This window comes from Babylonia areolata, chromosome 8 (genome assembly GCF_041734735.1).
Source record: "Babylonia areolata isolate BAREFJ2019XMU chromosome 8, ASM4173473v1, whole genome shotgun sequence".
Lineage (NCBI taxonomy): Eukaryota > Metazoa > Mollusca > Gastropoda > Neogastropoda > Buccinidae > Babylonia > Babylonia areolata.
In genome coordinates this window covers 48,916,901-48,934,882 of record NC_134883.1, presented here as the reverse complement: position 1 = coordinate 48,934,882, position 17,982 = coordinate 48,916,901, and the positions used below count along the sequence as shown (strand labels likewise).

The 17,982-nt window shown below is 43.0% G+C and overlaps 2 protein-coding genes across 5 annotated transcripts in view; one reads left to right on the top strand and one right to left on the bottom strand.

Moving 5' to 3' along the window:
• The first annotated feature begins 21 nt into the window (after positions 1-21).
• LOC143284904 (uncharacterized) lies at positions 22-12,696 on the top strand. Of its 3 annotated transcripts, XR_013055646.1 has the most exons (7): positions 282-322; positions 2,775-2,908; positions 3,957-4,082; positions 5,892-5,931; positions 7,485-7,619; positions 8,006-9,531; positions 9,637-12,696. XR_013055646.1 is itself a non-coding variant. In XM_076592043.1 (6 exons), the coding sequence occupies exons 2-6, from the start codon at positions 2,806-2,808 to the stop codon at positions 8,163-8,165; spliced, it is 564 nt and encodes a 187-aa protein (XP_076448158.1). In that variant the 5' UTR covers positions 22-180; positions 2,775-2,805; the 3' UTR covers positions 8,166-12,696. The 3 variants fall into 3 exon arrangements, 2 of the variants coding, with proteins under 2 accessions (XP_076448158.1, XP_076448157.1); XM_076592043.1 differs by lacking the exon at positions 282-322 and adding an exon at positions 22-180 and having other exon boundaries at positions 8,006-12,696; XM_076592042.1 differs by having other exon boundaries at positions 8,006-12,696.
• LOC143284903 (N-acylglucosamine 2-epimerase-like) overlaps positions 10,746-17,982 on the bottom strand; it is a 10,107-nt gene continuing 2,870 nt past the window's right edge. For both annotated transcript variants that reach the window (XM_076592041.1, XM_076592040.1), the window contains 5 exons: positions 17,023-17,253; positions 15,900-15,981; positions 15,099-15,406; positions 14,251-14,338; positions 10,746-11,037 (listed from right to left, as the gene is read on the bottom strand). In XM_076592041.1, coding sequence (XP_076448156.1) covers positions 10,928-11,037; positions 14,251-14,338; positions 15,099-15,406; positions 15,900-15,981; positions 17,023-17,253 — 819 coding nt within the window. In that variant the 3' untranslated portion in view covers positions 10,746-10,927. The remainder of the gene's footprint in view (positions 11,038-14,250; positions 14,339-15,098; positions 15,407-15,899; positions 15,982-17,022; positions 17,254-17,982) is intronic.

The following is a 17,982-nucleotide window of genomic DNA, read 5'->3' as shown; positions in this document are numbered from 1 at the left end:
TCACTTGTCCTGAACAGAAATTACGTGGAAGTCGTGAATTGCCAGTTCCAGTTTCCTACTCCTCTAGTTAACCTGGTGTGTTCCTTTTCATCTCCAATCCAAGTTTTCCAGTAGCTGACACAGAGTGGCGCCAGAAGTGAGAACGGAAGTAATTCACGCAGACGAAAACAACCAGCAGACGTAAGTTAATTTCAGTGTATGGCTCTTCAAGTTAATGTCTGTCAGAGTGGTTGATTTCTGAGAATTGTGCTAGGTTTGGTGTGGTGATCAGAGATGTAAAGCAGTGTGTAGTGTGAATGGTTGCGCAGGCACATTCACTGAGGTGAACCAGAAGTTGGGCCATGTGGCGTTCTGTCTTGTTGAAGTCCTGGTTTTAGAAAGTGGATGGTATTGGTAGGCGCTCAGTATTTCACTATTTGACTAGTGTGTTGGATCTATGTGTAGGTCAGACATCTTACTGCCCCCTACACCCTACACCCTTTCTGGGTTTTTTAAACAGTTGAGTGTTACGGACGCTTAGGTATCTCCCTTAAACCAACACTTTTAGAACTGAAACTGAAAGTGACACTTAAACTAGATCTAGTTACAGGACATAAACACGGAAATTAGATAGAATTGATCGGTAACGTGAAGCTATAGAAATATGGAGTTTAACTACTGCTCATTATTGAGACTGAGGATATTGATGGAAGACCATTTCAGTGAACACATGGTGTTTGTGAAGCCTAGGCTAGAAAGAAAGTGTACACTCTGTGATTTGAATGAAATTGGTGATGAATCTCATTACATAATGACCTGTTCCCTCTCAGTTGTTAAAATCTTTTGATGATCACACTTTGCTACATTATAAATATTTATATCTGAACTGTCTTGCATATATAAAATTTACTGCATGTATGTTTGTTGTATGGGTAGTTTGTTATATATTTAGTGTTCGAAGAAATGATACTTTAGCGCACCAATTTCTTTTACTTGTGTGTTTTGTCTTAGCTTAAACACCTACATATGGGGCCAAAGCTTGAATATAATATAAACTATTCAAACTGGGTTATTCCAAATGCCTAATCAGCATGTTGGGCCAGTGCATAGGTCTTGCATCTGCAACCCCTCCTCTTGATCTCAAGAGTGGGAGTTGGTGAAGATTTTTCCAGTTTCACAGGTCAACATGTGCAGACCTGCAACAGTGATACTGTGCCAACATCTTTGAAGGCCTGTTAAGTTTAATTTCTCATGAAAGTGATGAATATCCCAGTTTACACTCAGCAGCAAGGTCTCAGTGGATACTAAATGTCCCAGTACCATTTATTGACTCTCACCTCCTGCTAATTATACAGTCACTGAGTCAGCTTATGCCTCATACCATTCCAAACAAGGGCCTCTGTGTGTCTTTGTATGTTTTGTATATATTATATATGTGTGTTTGATGATTAAAAAAAAAAAAAAAAAAAGACATGTAAAAGGTGTATATGCTCAAGAATAGAGATTGCACGTGTGGCACACGTGTTCAGCGCTTGACGTTTAGTTCATCCGAGGAGAGAACTTGACCCTGCATTCAACTCAGGAGGGAAAGGCGCCACCTAAAAATAACACGCTGGAAGAACTGAGAGCACAAAACGCTATGAGTTCTCTTTCACGCTGCGCCTCCAGCCGTTATCAGCTGTTGGGAGGGAGAAAGACCAGTGTGCTGTTCCGCGCGATGGCAGCGGCCACAGGGAGAAAACAACACCTCTTCGTTAACTTTTGATAACACGTTGCTTGTCAATGCAATCTCTTAATGAATTGTATGGTCTGAAAGAGCACAGTCTTAGCTTTAAAACGATAGGAAACTCAAATGTGAACATCCGATTATTTTTCTCAGGATAACTGTTTGAAAAAAGCAGGTATGCTTACCACCAGTTTGTTAACATGCATTTTGACACATTTTTAACACACTGAATCCAATCTCACAAAATTCGCTGAACACAGACAATACATTCCATGCACAGCATTACACATCAGCATGCCTCTCACTAACCTGTGTTGATAGCTGGAAATTCTGAAGGAAGCTGTGGCGTGTTAAAGATCACAACTGTTTTGCAGCTTGTACAAGTACTCCACAGGCACACTGATTCAGTCATTCACGCACATTGAAGAAAAGAGAGAGAAGGAAACAGAACGAAAGAAAGGAAGGGATGAAGGAGAGAAAGAGAGGCAAGGAAACAGCTCGAAAGAAAGACAGGAAAGAAAACAGAATGGAAGAAAGGAATGGAAGAAAGAAATGTGAGAGAACAGAATGTGAAGGAAAACCAAACTCACGGTACTTCTGCTATGAAAAAAAACCCACACCACTGCCAGTCACAATTGTCAGCACAGTTCTGTCAAGTAAATACTGCTATCTTAAAAAATATTTTCCAGCCAAGGAAAGTACTACCACCAACAAAAAGAGAAGTGTCCGCTCTTTCCAACAGTGCAAACATTAATGCCACAGAAGTAGGAGTATGCTCACCAGCCCGCTCAAAAGAGGCGCGCAAATTGCCACGCTTTAATAGAAGACAAAGAAGGGTCAGTGACGGGTTAGCAGGCACAGCAGCTGACCTACTTATCAGTGTCTGGCACTATCAGGCCTGTCAGGGGGATCTCGCAGTCGGCTAAGTGTGTGGTTCTGATTATAGCCTAGACAGCAGTGGTGGAAACACACACATGATGCGTAAAAGTAATCTTTATAAACTGCATTAACATGTAAAGATATCAGTTTCCAGATGTGACTAACACCAGAATGTGTGTTGTTGTTTCAGCTTGCAGCATCAGGTGGAACAGTACAGGAAGATGGCGCCACTGCGACCATTGCCAGAAGACATCACCAGTCTGACAGACCAGGAGCTGGTGGACCAACTGCTGCAGTATAACTACACGCCTGGTCCTATCCTGCGTACGTTCTGGCCGATCTCTTTAAAAGCAGACCTGCCAACCACTCCCCATCCGACAGAATTTATTCTTTCAAGACCCTTTCACCGTCAGTCTGTTTAGAGTGAAGCACTCCCTGTTGCCAGAAACATAGAAAAAATGTCAACTAAGAATAGCTGGGGATTCCCCTGTGATTTGAGCGAAATATGGTCCATCCTAGCACTGAAAATTAAGAGGTGTAGGTTTGTGAATAACCAACCTATGATCTGGTCACATTTCAGCAACAGGTGCTCTATCTGGTTGGTAAGAACAGTAGGTTTGTGAATAACCGACTTATGATCTGGTCACATTTCAGCAACAGGTGCTCTATCTGGTTGGTGCTGAAATGCGACATTGGTGGTGAAAGGGTTTTAACTGCATTCCCTGATATCACACAGCCTTGAATTATTCCCCCAAATGAAAAAATAAAATAATAAAAGATAAGAAAATTCTGTATGTGTATGTATATATATCATTTGAATCATCGTGGCACATTGTCTAACTCAGTAAAAGTATAGTCAGCCTTTGCCCACCACATGTGTCCACCGACCTACTCTCTTGTCAGCCAATCAACATTCATGTCTCAACAGTGTCTGTCAAAAAGCTGCCAGTCATAATTCTTTGCTGTTTTAATTGTTTCATATCGAATGCCATCATGTTGAAACAAAAAGGAGATGCATTGCCTGTGGCTGCAGAAGAAAAGATCAACCATTAGAATGTTTGTTTATTAGGGTGTGAGATATTTATGTTGTGTGTGCTGTATCAACAGTACATTCCCTACAAATTTATAGAAAATCCTCAGATTTTGAATTTGTTCCCCCTAAGTCAGTCCAGGGGTTTGCAGGTCTGATATAACACAAATTAGATAAATATATCACATAGAAACGTAAAAGGGAGCATGGCACAGAAGCGGAAAAAGTCATTGAATCAGTGGTGAAATTTTTTGTGTTTGTTGTTTTGTCACTTGAACATATGGAGAGTATGGGTCAAAGAAAGGGATGAAGTGTGACTGAGGTGAATCGCCTTGTCCACAGCCTCCACACGCACGGTGTACGAGAGGAAGCTGTTTAAGCTGAAGACAGGGCAGGAAGCCGTACCGTCCAGCCGCTATGAACAAGTGCATGACGACGACGACGACGATGACCAGGCAGATGACGACAGTAAGTAGTCCTGTGTCGTGTGGCCATGTCTGCGCCATTCATCTCTGTCGTGACCATTGTGCATCTGTTCTAGTGTCTGCACCTTTTACATCTGTCATGAACACTGTGCATCTGTTTGAGTGTGTGCACTTCTTACATCTGTTATGAACATTGTTCATCTGTTACAGTGTTTGCACCTCTTACATCTGTTGTGAACATTGTGGTGCATCTGTTTGAGTGTGTGCACTTCTTACATTGTCATGAACACTGTGCATCTGTATGAGTTTCTGCAGCTCACACCTCTGTCATGAACACTGCATCTGTATGAGTTTCTGCAGCTCACACCTCTGTCATGAACACTGTGCATCTCTCAGTGTCTGCACTTCTCACCTCTGTCATGAGTACTGTGCATCTCTCAGTGTCTGTACTTCTCACCTCTGTCATGAACACTGCATCTCTCAGTGTCTGTACTTCTCACCTCTGTCATGAACACTGTACATCTCTCAGTGTCTGCACTTCTCACCTCTGTCATGAGTACTGTGCATCTCTCTGTGTCTGTACTTCTCATTTCTGTCATGAACACTGTACATCTCTCTGTGTCTGTACTTCTCATTTCTGTCATGAACACTGTACATCTCTCTGTGTCTGTACTTCTCATTTCTGTCATGAACACTGTACATCTCTCTGTGTCTGTACTTCTCATTTCTGTCATGAACACTGCATCTCTCAGTGTCTGCACTTCTCACCTCTGTCATTGACGGGTGCAGTAGCTGAATGTTTAAAGCATTGGACATTCAAGCTGAGGGTCCCGGGTTCAAATCACGGTGACGGCGCCTGGTGGGTAAAGGGTGGAGATTTGTACGATCTCCCAGGTCAACATAACTTATGTGCAGGCCTGCTAGTGCCTGAACCCCCTTCGTGTGTATACACACGCAGAAGATCAAATACGCATGTTAAAGATTGTGTAATCCATGTCAGCATTCGGTGGGTTATGGAAACATGAACATACCCAGCATGCACATCCCTGAAAACGGGAGTATGGCTGCCTGCATGGTGGGGTAAATAAACAAAACGGTCATACATGTAAAATGTTACATGTCTAAGTGTGTATGTGTGCGTGCCTGAAATCTGATTGAATGACACAGGAAACAAATGATGAGCGCCCAGTGGCAGCCGTCAGTCGACTCCACCCAGGCAGGCAGCCTGTTGTGCAAATGACCCCGTATCTGTAAAGCGCTTTGAGCTTGGTCTCCGACCGAGGATAAGCACTACATAAGTAGCCATATCATTCAATTAAACTGCCTTTGGAAAATGACCACAAGTGAAAAATGACCTGGTCAAGAGCGATACAGTCCAGCAGCTGGTGACGACAGACTGTTGCAGCGTGTGAAGAATCAGTGGCTGGGCCTGGCTGTAAGCTGTGACTTCATTCTGAGAAAAAGGACGTGCAGACCAACAGACACTTAGTTATTGTATTGTACTGATGTCATGTGAAAAGCGTATGAGGGAAATGAGCAGTAGGAGTTTCGTATCTTTGAATCATCTGATGATAAGGAGAAGAATAGACATATGTTTATAGTGCACTTCCAAACCCCTCAAAGCACTTTACAGTGACATGTTAAGTCAGAACTCTCTCTCTCTCACACACACACACACATACACACACAGAGGGAGAGAGAGAGAAGTGCATGCACACACTTATACCTATAATTTATATAACCACTGTTCTTTTTTTTTTCTTTCCTTTCCTTTTTGCCCCCCATTATACAGCATGACAAGTGTGTAACACTAACAGTGAAAGGCATGTGTATCGTGTGTCTATCAAAACAGGTGCGGACGAAGAAGTGATTCTTCAGCAACACCTACCTAGGTGAGTTTATGAAATTGTCCTGTATGACTGTTCCATTGTTCAGTATGACTGTGACATTGTCCCGTAGACTGTGTGGAATTGTGCTGTATGACTGTTCCATTGTTCAGTATGACTGTGACATTGTCCTGTAGACTGTGTGAAATTGTGCTGTATGACTGTTCTATTGTTCAGTATGACTGTGACATTGTCCTGTAGACTGTGTGAAATTGTGCTGTATGACTGTTCCATTGTTCAGTATGACTGTGACATTGTCCCGTAGACTGTGTGGAATTGTGCTGTATGACTGTTCTATTGTTCAGTATGACTGTGACATTGTCCTGTAGACTGTGTGGAATTGTGCTGTATGACTGTTCTATTGTTCAGTATGACTGTGACATTGTCCTGTAGACTGTGTGGAATTGTGCTGTATGACTGTTCCATTGTTCAGTATGACTGTGACATTGTCCTGTAGACTGTGTGGAATTGTGCTGTATGACTGTTCATTGTTCAGTATGACTGTGACATTGTCCTGTAGACTGTGTGGAATTGTGCTGTATGACTGTTCTATTGTTCAGTATGACTGTGACATTGTCCTGTAGACTGTGTGGAATTGTGCTGTATGACTGTTTTATTGTTTCAGTATGACTGTGACATTGTCCTGTAGACTGTGTGGAATTGTGCTGTATGACTGTTCCATTATTCAGTATGACTGTGACATTGTCCTGTAGACTGTGTGGAATTGTGCTGTATGACTGTTCTATTGTTCAGTATGACTGTGACATTGTCCTGTAGACTGTGTGGAATTGTGCTGTATGACTGTTCCATTGTTCAGTATGACTTTGACATTGTCCTGTAGACTGTGTGAAATTGTGCTGTATGACTGTTCCATTGTTCAGTATGACTGTGACATTGTCCTGTAGACTGTGTGGAATTGTGCTGTATGACTGTTCTATTGTTCAGTATGACTGTGACATTGTCCTGTAGACTGTGTGGAATTGTGCTGTATGACTGTTCTATTGTTCAGTATGTCTGTGACATTGTCCTGTAGACTGTGTGGAATTGTGCTGTATGACTGTTCTATTGTTCAGTATGACTGTGACATTGTCCTGTAGACTGTGTGGAATTGTGCTGTATGACTGTTCTATTGTTCAGTATGACTGTGACATTGTCCTGTAGACTGTGTGAAATTGTGCTGTATGACTGTTCTATTGTTCAGTATGACTGTGACATTTTCCTGTAGACTGTGTGGAATTGTGCTGTATGACTGTTCCATTGTTCAGCATGACTGTGACATTGTCCTGTAGACTGTGTGAAATTGTGCTGTATGACTGTTCTATTGTTCAGTATGACTGTGACATTGTCCTGTAGACTGTGTGGAATTGTGCTGTATGACTGTTCCATTGTTCAGTATGACTGTGACATTGTCCTGTAGACTGTGTGGAATTGTGCTGTATGACTGTTCCATTGTTCAGCATGACTGTGACATTGTCCTGTAGACTGTGTGGAAAGGTCCTGTGGTAAGCACACTGTAGACTGCGGCCTAAGCATGTGTGTATGTGTACAACCATGTGCAGACAAAGATTAACAAAGACGACATATACACCGGAGGTGAGGAAAACTCCGCCCCGTCAGCAGGAGATGTCGAGGAAGGTGGAGAGACCCAGTAGCGCCAACAGGTCCCAGTCTGCACAGTCAGCTCGCTTGCAAAAGTAAGACTCCTCTCTGTGGCCTGGCATCTGTCTGCTTACTCCCCCTGTGTGTTCTGTTTTATGCAGTCTAAGTCACTGGTTTATATGACAACACACAGGCACGCACACACACGCACACACACAGTGAACTGCTGGTTCCCTGTTACATAGCTTTATTGGAGTGTTCCTGTAGTGTGACTTAGACTACAATATTATTGCATTGATTATCTTTCAGTTTGTTAATCAGTGTTGTAATTTAGTATTTATATGACTTTGATTGCTTTGTTCTAATTGATTACTATGTCACCTTAGTCAGCAAATGTGCCATCAGTTTCTCTTTCAGAGATAACACAGTGTTCTCGTATCTTGTTTCCCCTGCACCCTGTGTTGTGTCGTACTGTTTGCAGAGAGAAGTCTCCGCCGTCCACAGGAGGGCTGCCGCTGTGGGTGAAGCTGCTGGCCATTGTGATTGTGGCCGTGCTGGTGTTTCTGGTGGTGAAGAACCTGGAGTCAGACCCGGCCAGTGAAGGCCCGGACATCCCTGAGGAACTCCACTTCAACGTTTGAGGGCTGGCCGCTCACCCTCTGTGGCTGTTATTTTATTTATTTCTTTTCTACTGCCCATCTTCAGATAGACACGTTACAAGGTTTCACCCAGTCAAAATCGGTATAAAATTTCACCCAGTCAGACTTGTTGTAAAATGCTGTAATGAACCAGGACAGGCATCACAGTTCAGGAGTGTGGCCTTTTTATCAGGTGTACAGATAATGTCTTCAATGGCATACAGGGCCAGACTATGAAGTTGGTGAATTCACTGTCGCATCCAGTGTTTGCTTGAAGAGTTGTTTGAAGGAAAGCCACATTGGTAACATTTCATCAAAGCAAAACCATGTTCAAAGTAACACCATACTGTCATAATAAATGAAAGCAAAACTATGAAATGGATATAGATATGCAGATTTCACTTTTTAGATATTTGATTAATGTGTGATTTTGTGAAAAGTTACTGAGATTACTTTCAGTCGCAGTTTCCCATCCTGACATTAGGATGTATTTTTCTGGAAGTTTCATGAGGTATTGTGAATATCTTTGTGAAGTTTGGTCTCAATTTGTTATGGACACAGCAACATCTTTTGTGTGATCTACTCATAAGTAAATAATGGACACTTTTTTTTTTTGCGTGTGTGTGTGAAAAACTTTAAAATTCTAATGGCCTTCACCCTTTGACCTTCATGACCTCCAACTCTCACCCCTATCCAGAAAATATGAGCCTTTCTGAAATGTATCTCTGGCTACAAGTAGAATACAGAATGCGCAATTTGCTTACAATATGGATTTGGTATTTGCAGCTCGGACAATGCATACCATATGGTAGACTAGAAAGCTTATCATTTCACATGACAGCAAGTTCAGTTAAGACAGATCGCTCACCAATAACATTTCTAGAAAGGTGGCAAACCTTCAGATATGGAAGGAATAACTCTGTTTTTACACACACTCATACTCAAACACACGCATGCACCCCAGAAACTCAAAACAAGACACAACAGGAAAACACACACAAAAAAAGGATATAAAACAGACTTCATGCATTTTATTTCCTTTTCATATTGAAAGGACATGGAACACTATCTGGTGGTCACAAATTATACTGGTATGTAAGCTGTATGTTTACCTTTTCAAAAATCAAATCAGATAAAAACTCAAGGAAGCCATGTCTTGCAGTGGAAAGATGCACACCTAGCAGAACAAGAAAGCTTGAGCTGAAAGACTCCAGCACTGTACATCAAAAGCATTTGCTTATGAACCAGTGTTCTTGTAGGTATTGAGGTTCCTTGTTCCAAGAACAAGTTGTAGTTTTGCCTCAAAAGGTTGTAGTTATGCCATCCTTTGTGCTGATATGTGTGGCGGTGGAATTCATTTTACTTGTAGGCATCGGGATTTCCAAGACAGAAAGAGTTGTATTTATGCCTCAAAACATTATAGTTATGCCATTCTTTGTGCTATGTGTGGCGGTGGAATTCATTTTACTTGTAGGCATCGGGGTTTCCAAGACAGAAAGAGTTGTATTTATGCCTCAAAACATTATAGTTATTCCATCCTTTGTGCTGATATGTGTGGCGGTGGAATTCATTTTACTTGTAGGCATCGGGAGTTCCAAGACAGAGAAAAAGTTGTATTTATGCCATTGCTTAGTGGTGATGCGTGTGGTGCTGGGATTGCTCTACTTTCACAGCTGAAATGATTCCTCTGTGCATGTGCCATGACTTTCTCCAGGAAACTGCACTTTAGCTCACTCGGGACGACAAGTTTTCTCCCTTGCTTTTCCCCACAGACGGCCCATTTGTAAGGGTTTGGAAAAAAATTACAAAAAATACAAAATACAGAGGAAGAAAATGAAACTTTCAGAACTGGTTTATTACTTGTTCAGCTATTACATATAAAAAAAAATCAAATTTCTCATCTTATTTATACAGTTTTGCCATATGTAGAAAATACTGCCAATTTTTCACCCCGAATCACCATACCCATGCTCGCTTTCTGCATTAAATTCGCTTTCTTCTTCACCATCATCCACCTCTTCAATGTCCAACCCTTCAGTTTGTAGCATCTGAAGTACTTCGGCAACCCTAAAATGTTGCATCACTGCCTTGTTCGCTTCACAACATTCTGAGAAGAGCCCTCTTTGCTAACAGGCTGGCACGCGAGCAGACGACCAGTCAGTGACTTTGTCAGATCAAAGGATTTTGCTCCAAGCACTTTATAACACAACAGTTCCAATAGAAGCACATTACAATATAATATAACATCCAGGTTTTGGTATAATAGGTATTTGCAGTGTGCTCTGTCTCTTTTGAACATAGTGCTAATATTGAAAGGAAAGGGTGACAGTTTCAGTAGCTCAAGGAGGCGTCACTGCGTTCAGACAAAACCATATACGCTACACCACATCTGCCAAGCAGATGCCTGACCAGGAGCGTAACCCAACGCGCTTAGTCAGGCCTTGAGAAAAGAGAAAAAAAAAGGGGGAGGGGGGGGGGAATAAATAATAGATAAGCTTACATAAATAAATAAATAATAATTATAATATAGAAAAAGGTAGTAGTAATAATAATAAAATTAATTAATTAATTTGAAAATAAAAAAAAGACAACAGGGTGACAGCAGAAGTATACTGAACAAAACCGTTGTTATTTATTTGTGAATACTTCAAGAAAATGGTAGACAATTATTTGTGAATACACATTATTATTCTGAACCACACAATGGTATGCAATACTGTAAGTGTCATGCGGAAGGAGCAGGGGCATTAACAGTGAGGTATAGCTCACTCCATGGTGGGGGTGACGGGGGTGGAGGGTTGCTGGGTGTTCTCCGAGACCAACTTTTCCAGCATGGTCTCGCACATCAGCAGACAGCGAGGGACATGGAAAAACCCTGCAACAGCCACACAGCGTCAGTGAATTTTAAATGATACGTAATTTATATGACAATAATAAAGTACATTTGTATTGCGCCTTTCTAAGAGCTCAGGGTGCTATATGTGAAAGCAAGTTACAAATTACATGAACCCCTCATGACCACTCTTCCCCTCCCCCCACCCCCTCTCCTCCTCTCATGGTGGCTGTTTGTATCAGTGGTATTGACAGATCCATGGCACATAGCAGTTGTGTATACAGGAAGTAGAGTAGAAGGGGTGTATGGGGGTTGGGCAGAACTGAAATCATGTAAATTCATGTAGAAATGAAGGGACACAGAAGTTGAGACAAAAAACAACAACAAAAGCTCTGATGCCATGACATGCTACCGGTGGATCGACTGATACATCTCTGCGGGAAGCGTCTCTTCTTTCTTTCATTGGTGCTATATTTCAAACACGTTTTTATTACAGATACGATACGGTTACCCACTTGTGCAGTCTCCCACTTACTGTTCCTTGTTCACCATTGATGCTGCCTCATTTTCAATCATTCTGCTTGTGAGATAACTGCCATGGTTTCATGTTGCACCTAGATGATATGTGTGTTGAGTTTTTATTTTATCCAGCCATATCTTTTTTCCTCCGTCCTGATCTCCCTTATTCATCTCCCAGTGTGTGTGCTGTCCCTTTTTTTGAAGATGATGACTGCCAAGTTCATTTCAGGTTAAAGATCCCTTTGCCTAACAGAGCCATCCAGTCAGTGATTTCACATCCACCTTGTCTATGAGCAAGTTGGCAGAATGGTTAATACACTTTTTGCCAATACAGTATCCGTAAGGGTCTTGGTATGAATCCCTTTCTTGCACTTTCTCCCAAGTTTGACTGGAAAATCAAACTTGGCGTCCAGACAAGATGATAAACTGCAGTCCTGTGTGCAGCACACGCTTGGTACACTGAAAAAGAACCTATGGCAACAAAAGTGTTGTCCTCTGGCAGAATCCAGAAAAAATAAATCTGATCTGACAGATACACAAATATGTACGCATGCACTCAAGGCCTGACAGGCACTTTGGGTTATGCTGCTGTCATGCGTTTGTCAAACAGATGTGGAGCGTATGTGGATTTGTCCGAACACAGTGACGCCTCCTTGAGAAGCTGAAACAAGGGCTTGGCATGGGAGTGTTGGCTGAAGATGAAACAGCACAGTCCATCCCACATCATACTGGTTGGCTCTTGTGCGGGGGAATGTTGGAGGTAAAGAAGCGTGCACTTCAACAAGGGATTAGGAACAATGGAGGTTCATCGCCATCACACAAAGCCATGTATGTATAATTTGCATTGAAATGCTTTTGTCACTTGCTCTGCATGGAATTTATAGTTGTCAGGCTGTAATCCAAAAACAAAAAAAAGAAAAGGTGAACCTGGGTTAGAAAACTATGTTGTTTTTTGGAGGTTTTTTTTTTTTTTTTTCTACACTGTATTGGAATGACAGAAATTAGAGAAAGTTTCAGAAAATATCTGTTGTACTTCTCCATAGGTACATGAGTTCTTTTAACTTACTGTTCCTTCCAGAAGGTGCTGAGTGTTTTGAATGGATGAGGACTGCTGTGAACCAATGCCATTGTGCTCTGTGTCATCACATATACTCATCTCAATAAATCATGTTTGGAGATTCAGTCCAGTTTTCCCTGATGTTTGCTGAGGATGTGGGATACACATGCAAAACAGGAAACACTGGTACACATGTCATTAACTGACTCAGACGTGTCTGACTTTAGCAGACAGGAAATTGATTGCCATGTTGGATGTAATTTGTAAGGTATCAAAGTGGTAAATTGATTAGCACACAAGTAGATCATTTATTGATTTGGAAGGGGGAAGAAAACACATGAAGATGGACATATATGTAAAATTACATATTATATCTGGAGAACTGTCGATGAAAAAATAGATGTGGCAATTCTCATCATTTGAAAGACCTAACGGCTAGAGAGAAAACAGGCTTCCCCCCAAAAAGTAAAGGACTTTTCCAATAGGTCAAATGTGGATTTCACAAACCACTTTTCCCAGTCACAAACATCAAATACAGGCTGTACAAACAGGGACCACTTTTCCACACAAAAGTCAAAGACAGACAGACTCGCCAAATCATTTCATTTTGGCCAGACGTTAATTCAATAATCAAGGAAGGATACTGAGAAAATTCAAGCCAGTCTGGTTATGGGAACAAGCGCAATCGCTTGCAGAACAATGTCACATCCATCTTCAGAGCCAGTGAAGCACAGACCGGTCAGTCCAAGTGTCCTTAAGGTATTGTGAAATCTGTACTCGCACTGTGTGTTATTACTTTTAGTCCATGCTGACAGTAAAGTCCTGTATTAGGACTCGAGATTCAGGGACCTATTTTGATGGCAGTATTCGCACATAAATGAAACTATATTACCATTAGTAGATGTAACTCAGTGGTTTTCGGCAATTTTTAGGGTTATTGTACTCCTTTTGAAACAGATTCAGTTGCTAAGCTGACTTGTGGCCATCTCGCCTGGCTTGAAAAATCGTTGGCAATGACGCATTCGTTCAGTGTGTGCCAATCAGGAAGCGTTCTTTCTGTTTTGTGCCCCGCAAACTATTGAAATGTAAATAATAGATATGGCAGCTTGATATGACAATGATGGCCGCAATAGCTGAGTGGTTAAAGCGTTGGACTGTCAATCTGAGGGTCCCGGGTTCGAATCACGGTGACGGCGCCTGGTGGGTAAAGGGTGGAGATTTTTACGATCTCCCAGGTCAACATATGTGCAGACCTGCTAGTGCCTGAACCCCCTTCGTGTGTATATGCAAGCAGAAGATCAAATACGCACGTTAAAGATCCTGTAATCCATGTCGGCGTTCGGTGGGTTATGGAAACAAGAACATACCCAGCATGCACACCCCCGAAAACGGAGTATGGCTGCCTACATGGTGGGGTAAAAACGGTCATACACATAAAAGCCCACTCGGGTGCATATGAGTGAACGCAGAAGAAGAAGAAGAAGATATGACAATGATCTGTTCATGTTTATTATATGGGTCATTTCACATCATATTCAGCATATTTCTTGATTAAAAGGGTTGATTACACGCAACATGTTATTTTTCATATGTCTGCATTGTAAAACAAAATTGTTCATTACAATACTAAATAGGACCCAGATTTTAGGATACAAAGATATAATGTTACCCATGCTCACCTTTCCAGGGCCCCCCTTTGAAGCGATGAGTGATGTCTCCTCGTCTGTTGAGGTATCCGTACCACTCCCCCTGCTTCTTGTCCACAAACTGAAACCATTGGAATGCTGAATGAGGGTCACTGGTGGACTACTGTGAACCAGCTTGCCTTGTATGTTGTGGTTCTATGGGATGAATAGAAAAGAAAAGAAAAACCGAACAAACAAAAAAAAACACTTCCCCTTCTATTTCCCACCCCACACCCTCCTCCCCCTCCCCCTGCCCCCTTTTATTGTGCTCCAGCTCAGTCCAAAGACACTGTCAAATGCATCAAGTAAGATAACTTCGAGACCACTTCCCCTTCTTTCAAACTGAAAAGCGATCACAACAGCAGTTATGTGTTCCATTCTTTCAGTGTCAGTTCATCTCTGTCAAAATGTTTGCGGAGTCAGAGACATTACCTTTGCCTGTTGCGACGACAATCTGCAAAGGTTCCTGTAACATACCATTCCAGACTCCAGAGATACTTACACGGCAGTAGGCGTAGTCAAATAAACACTTAGACGTCGTTAAAGACAAGCACTTAAATGCCAGTAGACGTCATCAAAGACGGCAGTATACAACAAAGACATGATTTACACGGCAGCAGACGTAGTCAAAGACAGTACTTCATCCGAATTGACGTAGTCAAATACATCGCTTATGTGGGAATAGACGTAGTCAGAGACAGTACTTAGTGGGAATAGATGTAGTCAAAGACATCAGTTTTGTAGAATCAGACGTAGCCAAAGACAAGAGGTATACTTAGAGAGAATAGACATTGTCAAAGACAGTACTTTGAGGGAACAGACGTATTCAGACAAGCACTTACGTGGGAATAGACGTAGTCAAAGACGGTGGAGAACTGCCTCAGAAGCTGCGCGTCCTTGGTGACGCTGTAACCCATGAGGAGGGCGACGAGGGTCTCGCAGTGGGGCCACCACAGCTTCATGTCCCACTCCAGCTGCACGGGCGACTCGTCATCCACATCCAGGAAGGAGAAGAGGCCGCCATGTTGGGGGTCCCAGCCCCGCCGGAAGGAGGCGGTGATGAAGGTGCTGAGGGCCACCTGTTGGAGAGAAGAGTCCTGGGTGGCCTGGACCCTCCTCAGCAGGAACCACCCAGCCTCTATGGCGTGACCTGCACGTGCGCACACACACACGTCATGGCCTGCATGCACACACACACACACACACACGTCATAGCTACTGATGCTGATGCTGTTGCTCCTACTGCTGCTGCCAAGAAGATGAATGAAATGCTGGCTGTTGTCTGTATGTGGGAACATGTGCATCAGCATGTATTGCAAAAACATTATGTGCGCTCAGTGTTTAATTTGGTGATGATGATGACGATACCACTACTACTACTGCTACTACTACTACTACTGCTGCTGCTGCTGCAGATGCTACTAGACTACTATTACTACTACTGCTGCTGCTGCGGTCAGTTATCACCATCATCATTATAATGAAGCACAGTGATCTGTACATTTGCAATCATCATCATCATCATCATAACAAAAACAATGAAACGCTGTGATGTGTACAGGCATCGGGGGGGAGAGGGAAGGGATGGGGTAGAGGGTTGGGAGGGGAGGGGAGGGGGAGCAGGGAGGGCCGGGTGGATGTACCCGGGTTGACGAGACGCCCTGCAGACCCCGGCAGTTCCTGGCCGTCAGCTGACACGTTCTCCAGCACCACACTGCCGCCCCTCTGTCACACACACACACACAAACACGCACACACACACACACACACAAACACGCACACATACACACACACACAAACACGCACACACACACACACAAACACGCACACACACACACACACACACATACATTTCTAAACACTGATCATTGAACTCAGCTTAAAAGTTGCGAAAATACGACAACAAATTCTGTGCAGAACCGAACAAAACACATCTATAGAGAATCAGTAGCATTTTAAACACTTTTTTTACGTTTATGAAAAAAAAACCACAACAACATTGCATTATGCACAGAAAGGCAGTACAATTATGCAACACAAACAAGTACAATACAACACAATACGATACAATACAGTACAATACAACCCAATGCAGTAAAGCACAACACAGCACAGTAGTGGTGCAATCGAACACAATTCAGAAATATAACTCAATGCAATGAAAACAAGAACAAAAACAACACGGCACAACTCAACCACACCCCAAACACAACACAACCACACCCCCACCCCACACCATACAACACAAGAAGATACAATACACTACAACACAACACAACACAGTACAACACAACACGGTACCGTAATGCAATCCAGCTTAACAGAGAAATATTTCACGATGCAATACAATAAGAATACGAACAAAAACAACACGACACGACACAACACAACACAACACACAACGGGCGCAATAGCCGAGTGGTTCAAGTGTTGGACTTTCAATCTGAGGGTTCGAATCACGGTAACGGCGCCTGGTGAGTAAAAGTTGGAGACTCCCAGGTCAACATATTTGCAGACCTGCGTAGCGCCTGAACCCCCTTCGTGTGTATACGGCACGCAGAAGATCAAATACGCACGTTAAAGATCCTGTAACCCATGTCAGTGTTCGGTGGGTTATGGAGACACGAAAATACCCTGTATGCATGAACCACGACAGAGTCATCGGCAAGTCGATGTTGGTCGTGTAACGGGAAAGAAGAAAAGAAGAAGAACCACACACACCACATCACAACACCCACGCACTCACACGCCCACCCACCCACCCACCTGCACGTGCTTCAAGATCTCCGTGACACACCACTGCTGCGCGTCTTCGTACTGAGCGGTCAGCGAGGGGTCCCCCATGGTGGTTGTCAGCTCCTGTGTCAGGTAGAGCAGCATCATGGGAACGGCCAGCGTGCTGACCCCGGTCTGGCCGGACAGCCTCTCTCTGCCCAGCGCCGAGTCGTCCTGCCTGGCCCAGTGCACGATCTGGTTCAGCATGTTCACTGCCTCGCCCTGCGATGTGGAGGAAGGAAGGTTACTAAATAGTTAAGATGCTTGTCTGTCTGCCAGTATAAAGTCTGTGAGGGTATGGGTATGGCAGGGTGGTTAAGACGATTGTCTGTCTGTCAGTACAGAGTCTGTGGGGGTATGGGTATGGCAGAGTGGTTAAGACGATTGTCTGTCTGCTATTACAGAGTCTGGGATGGTCTGCCCGGGTTCGAATCCCTTCCCGGCTCTCGCGCCCTTTCAGTCTCCAAAGTTTTGACTGGAAAATCGAATTGAGCGTCTACTCGTACGGACGGATGAGATGATAGTCAAGTCCTGTGTGTGGCACGCAAATGAAAAAGAACCCATGGCAACGAAGAAATCCACTCTCATATATATATATATATATGTATATATATATGATTATGTATATGCTTGCACTCAAGGCCAAAGTGCGTTGGGTTATGCTTCTTGTCAGGCAACTACCCAGCAGATGTGGTGGTATGATATGGATACTTATATCGCGCATACCTTCGGTCGGAGACCAAGCTCTAAGCGCTTTACAAACACGGGGTCATTTGCACAACAGGCTGCCTACCTGGACAGAGCCGACTCACGGCTGCCATTGCGGACCGCTTATCATTTGTTCCCTGTGTCAATCAATCAAATTTCAGGCACGCACACATACAGTACACACTCAAACATGAAACATTTTAAGTGTATGACCATTTTGTTTATTTACCCCGCCGTGTAAGC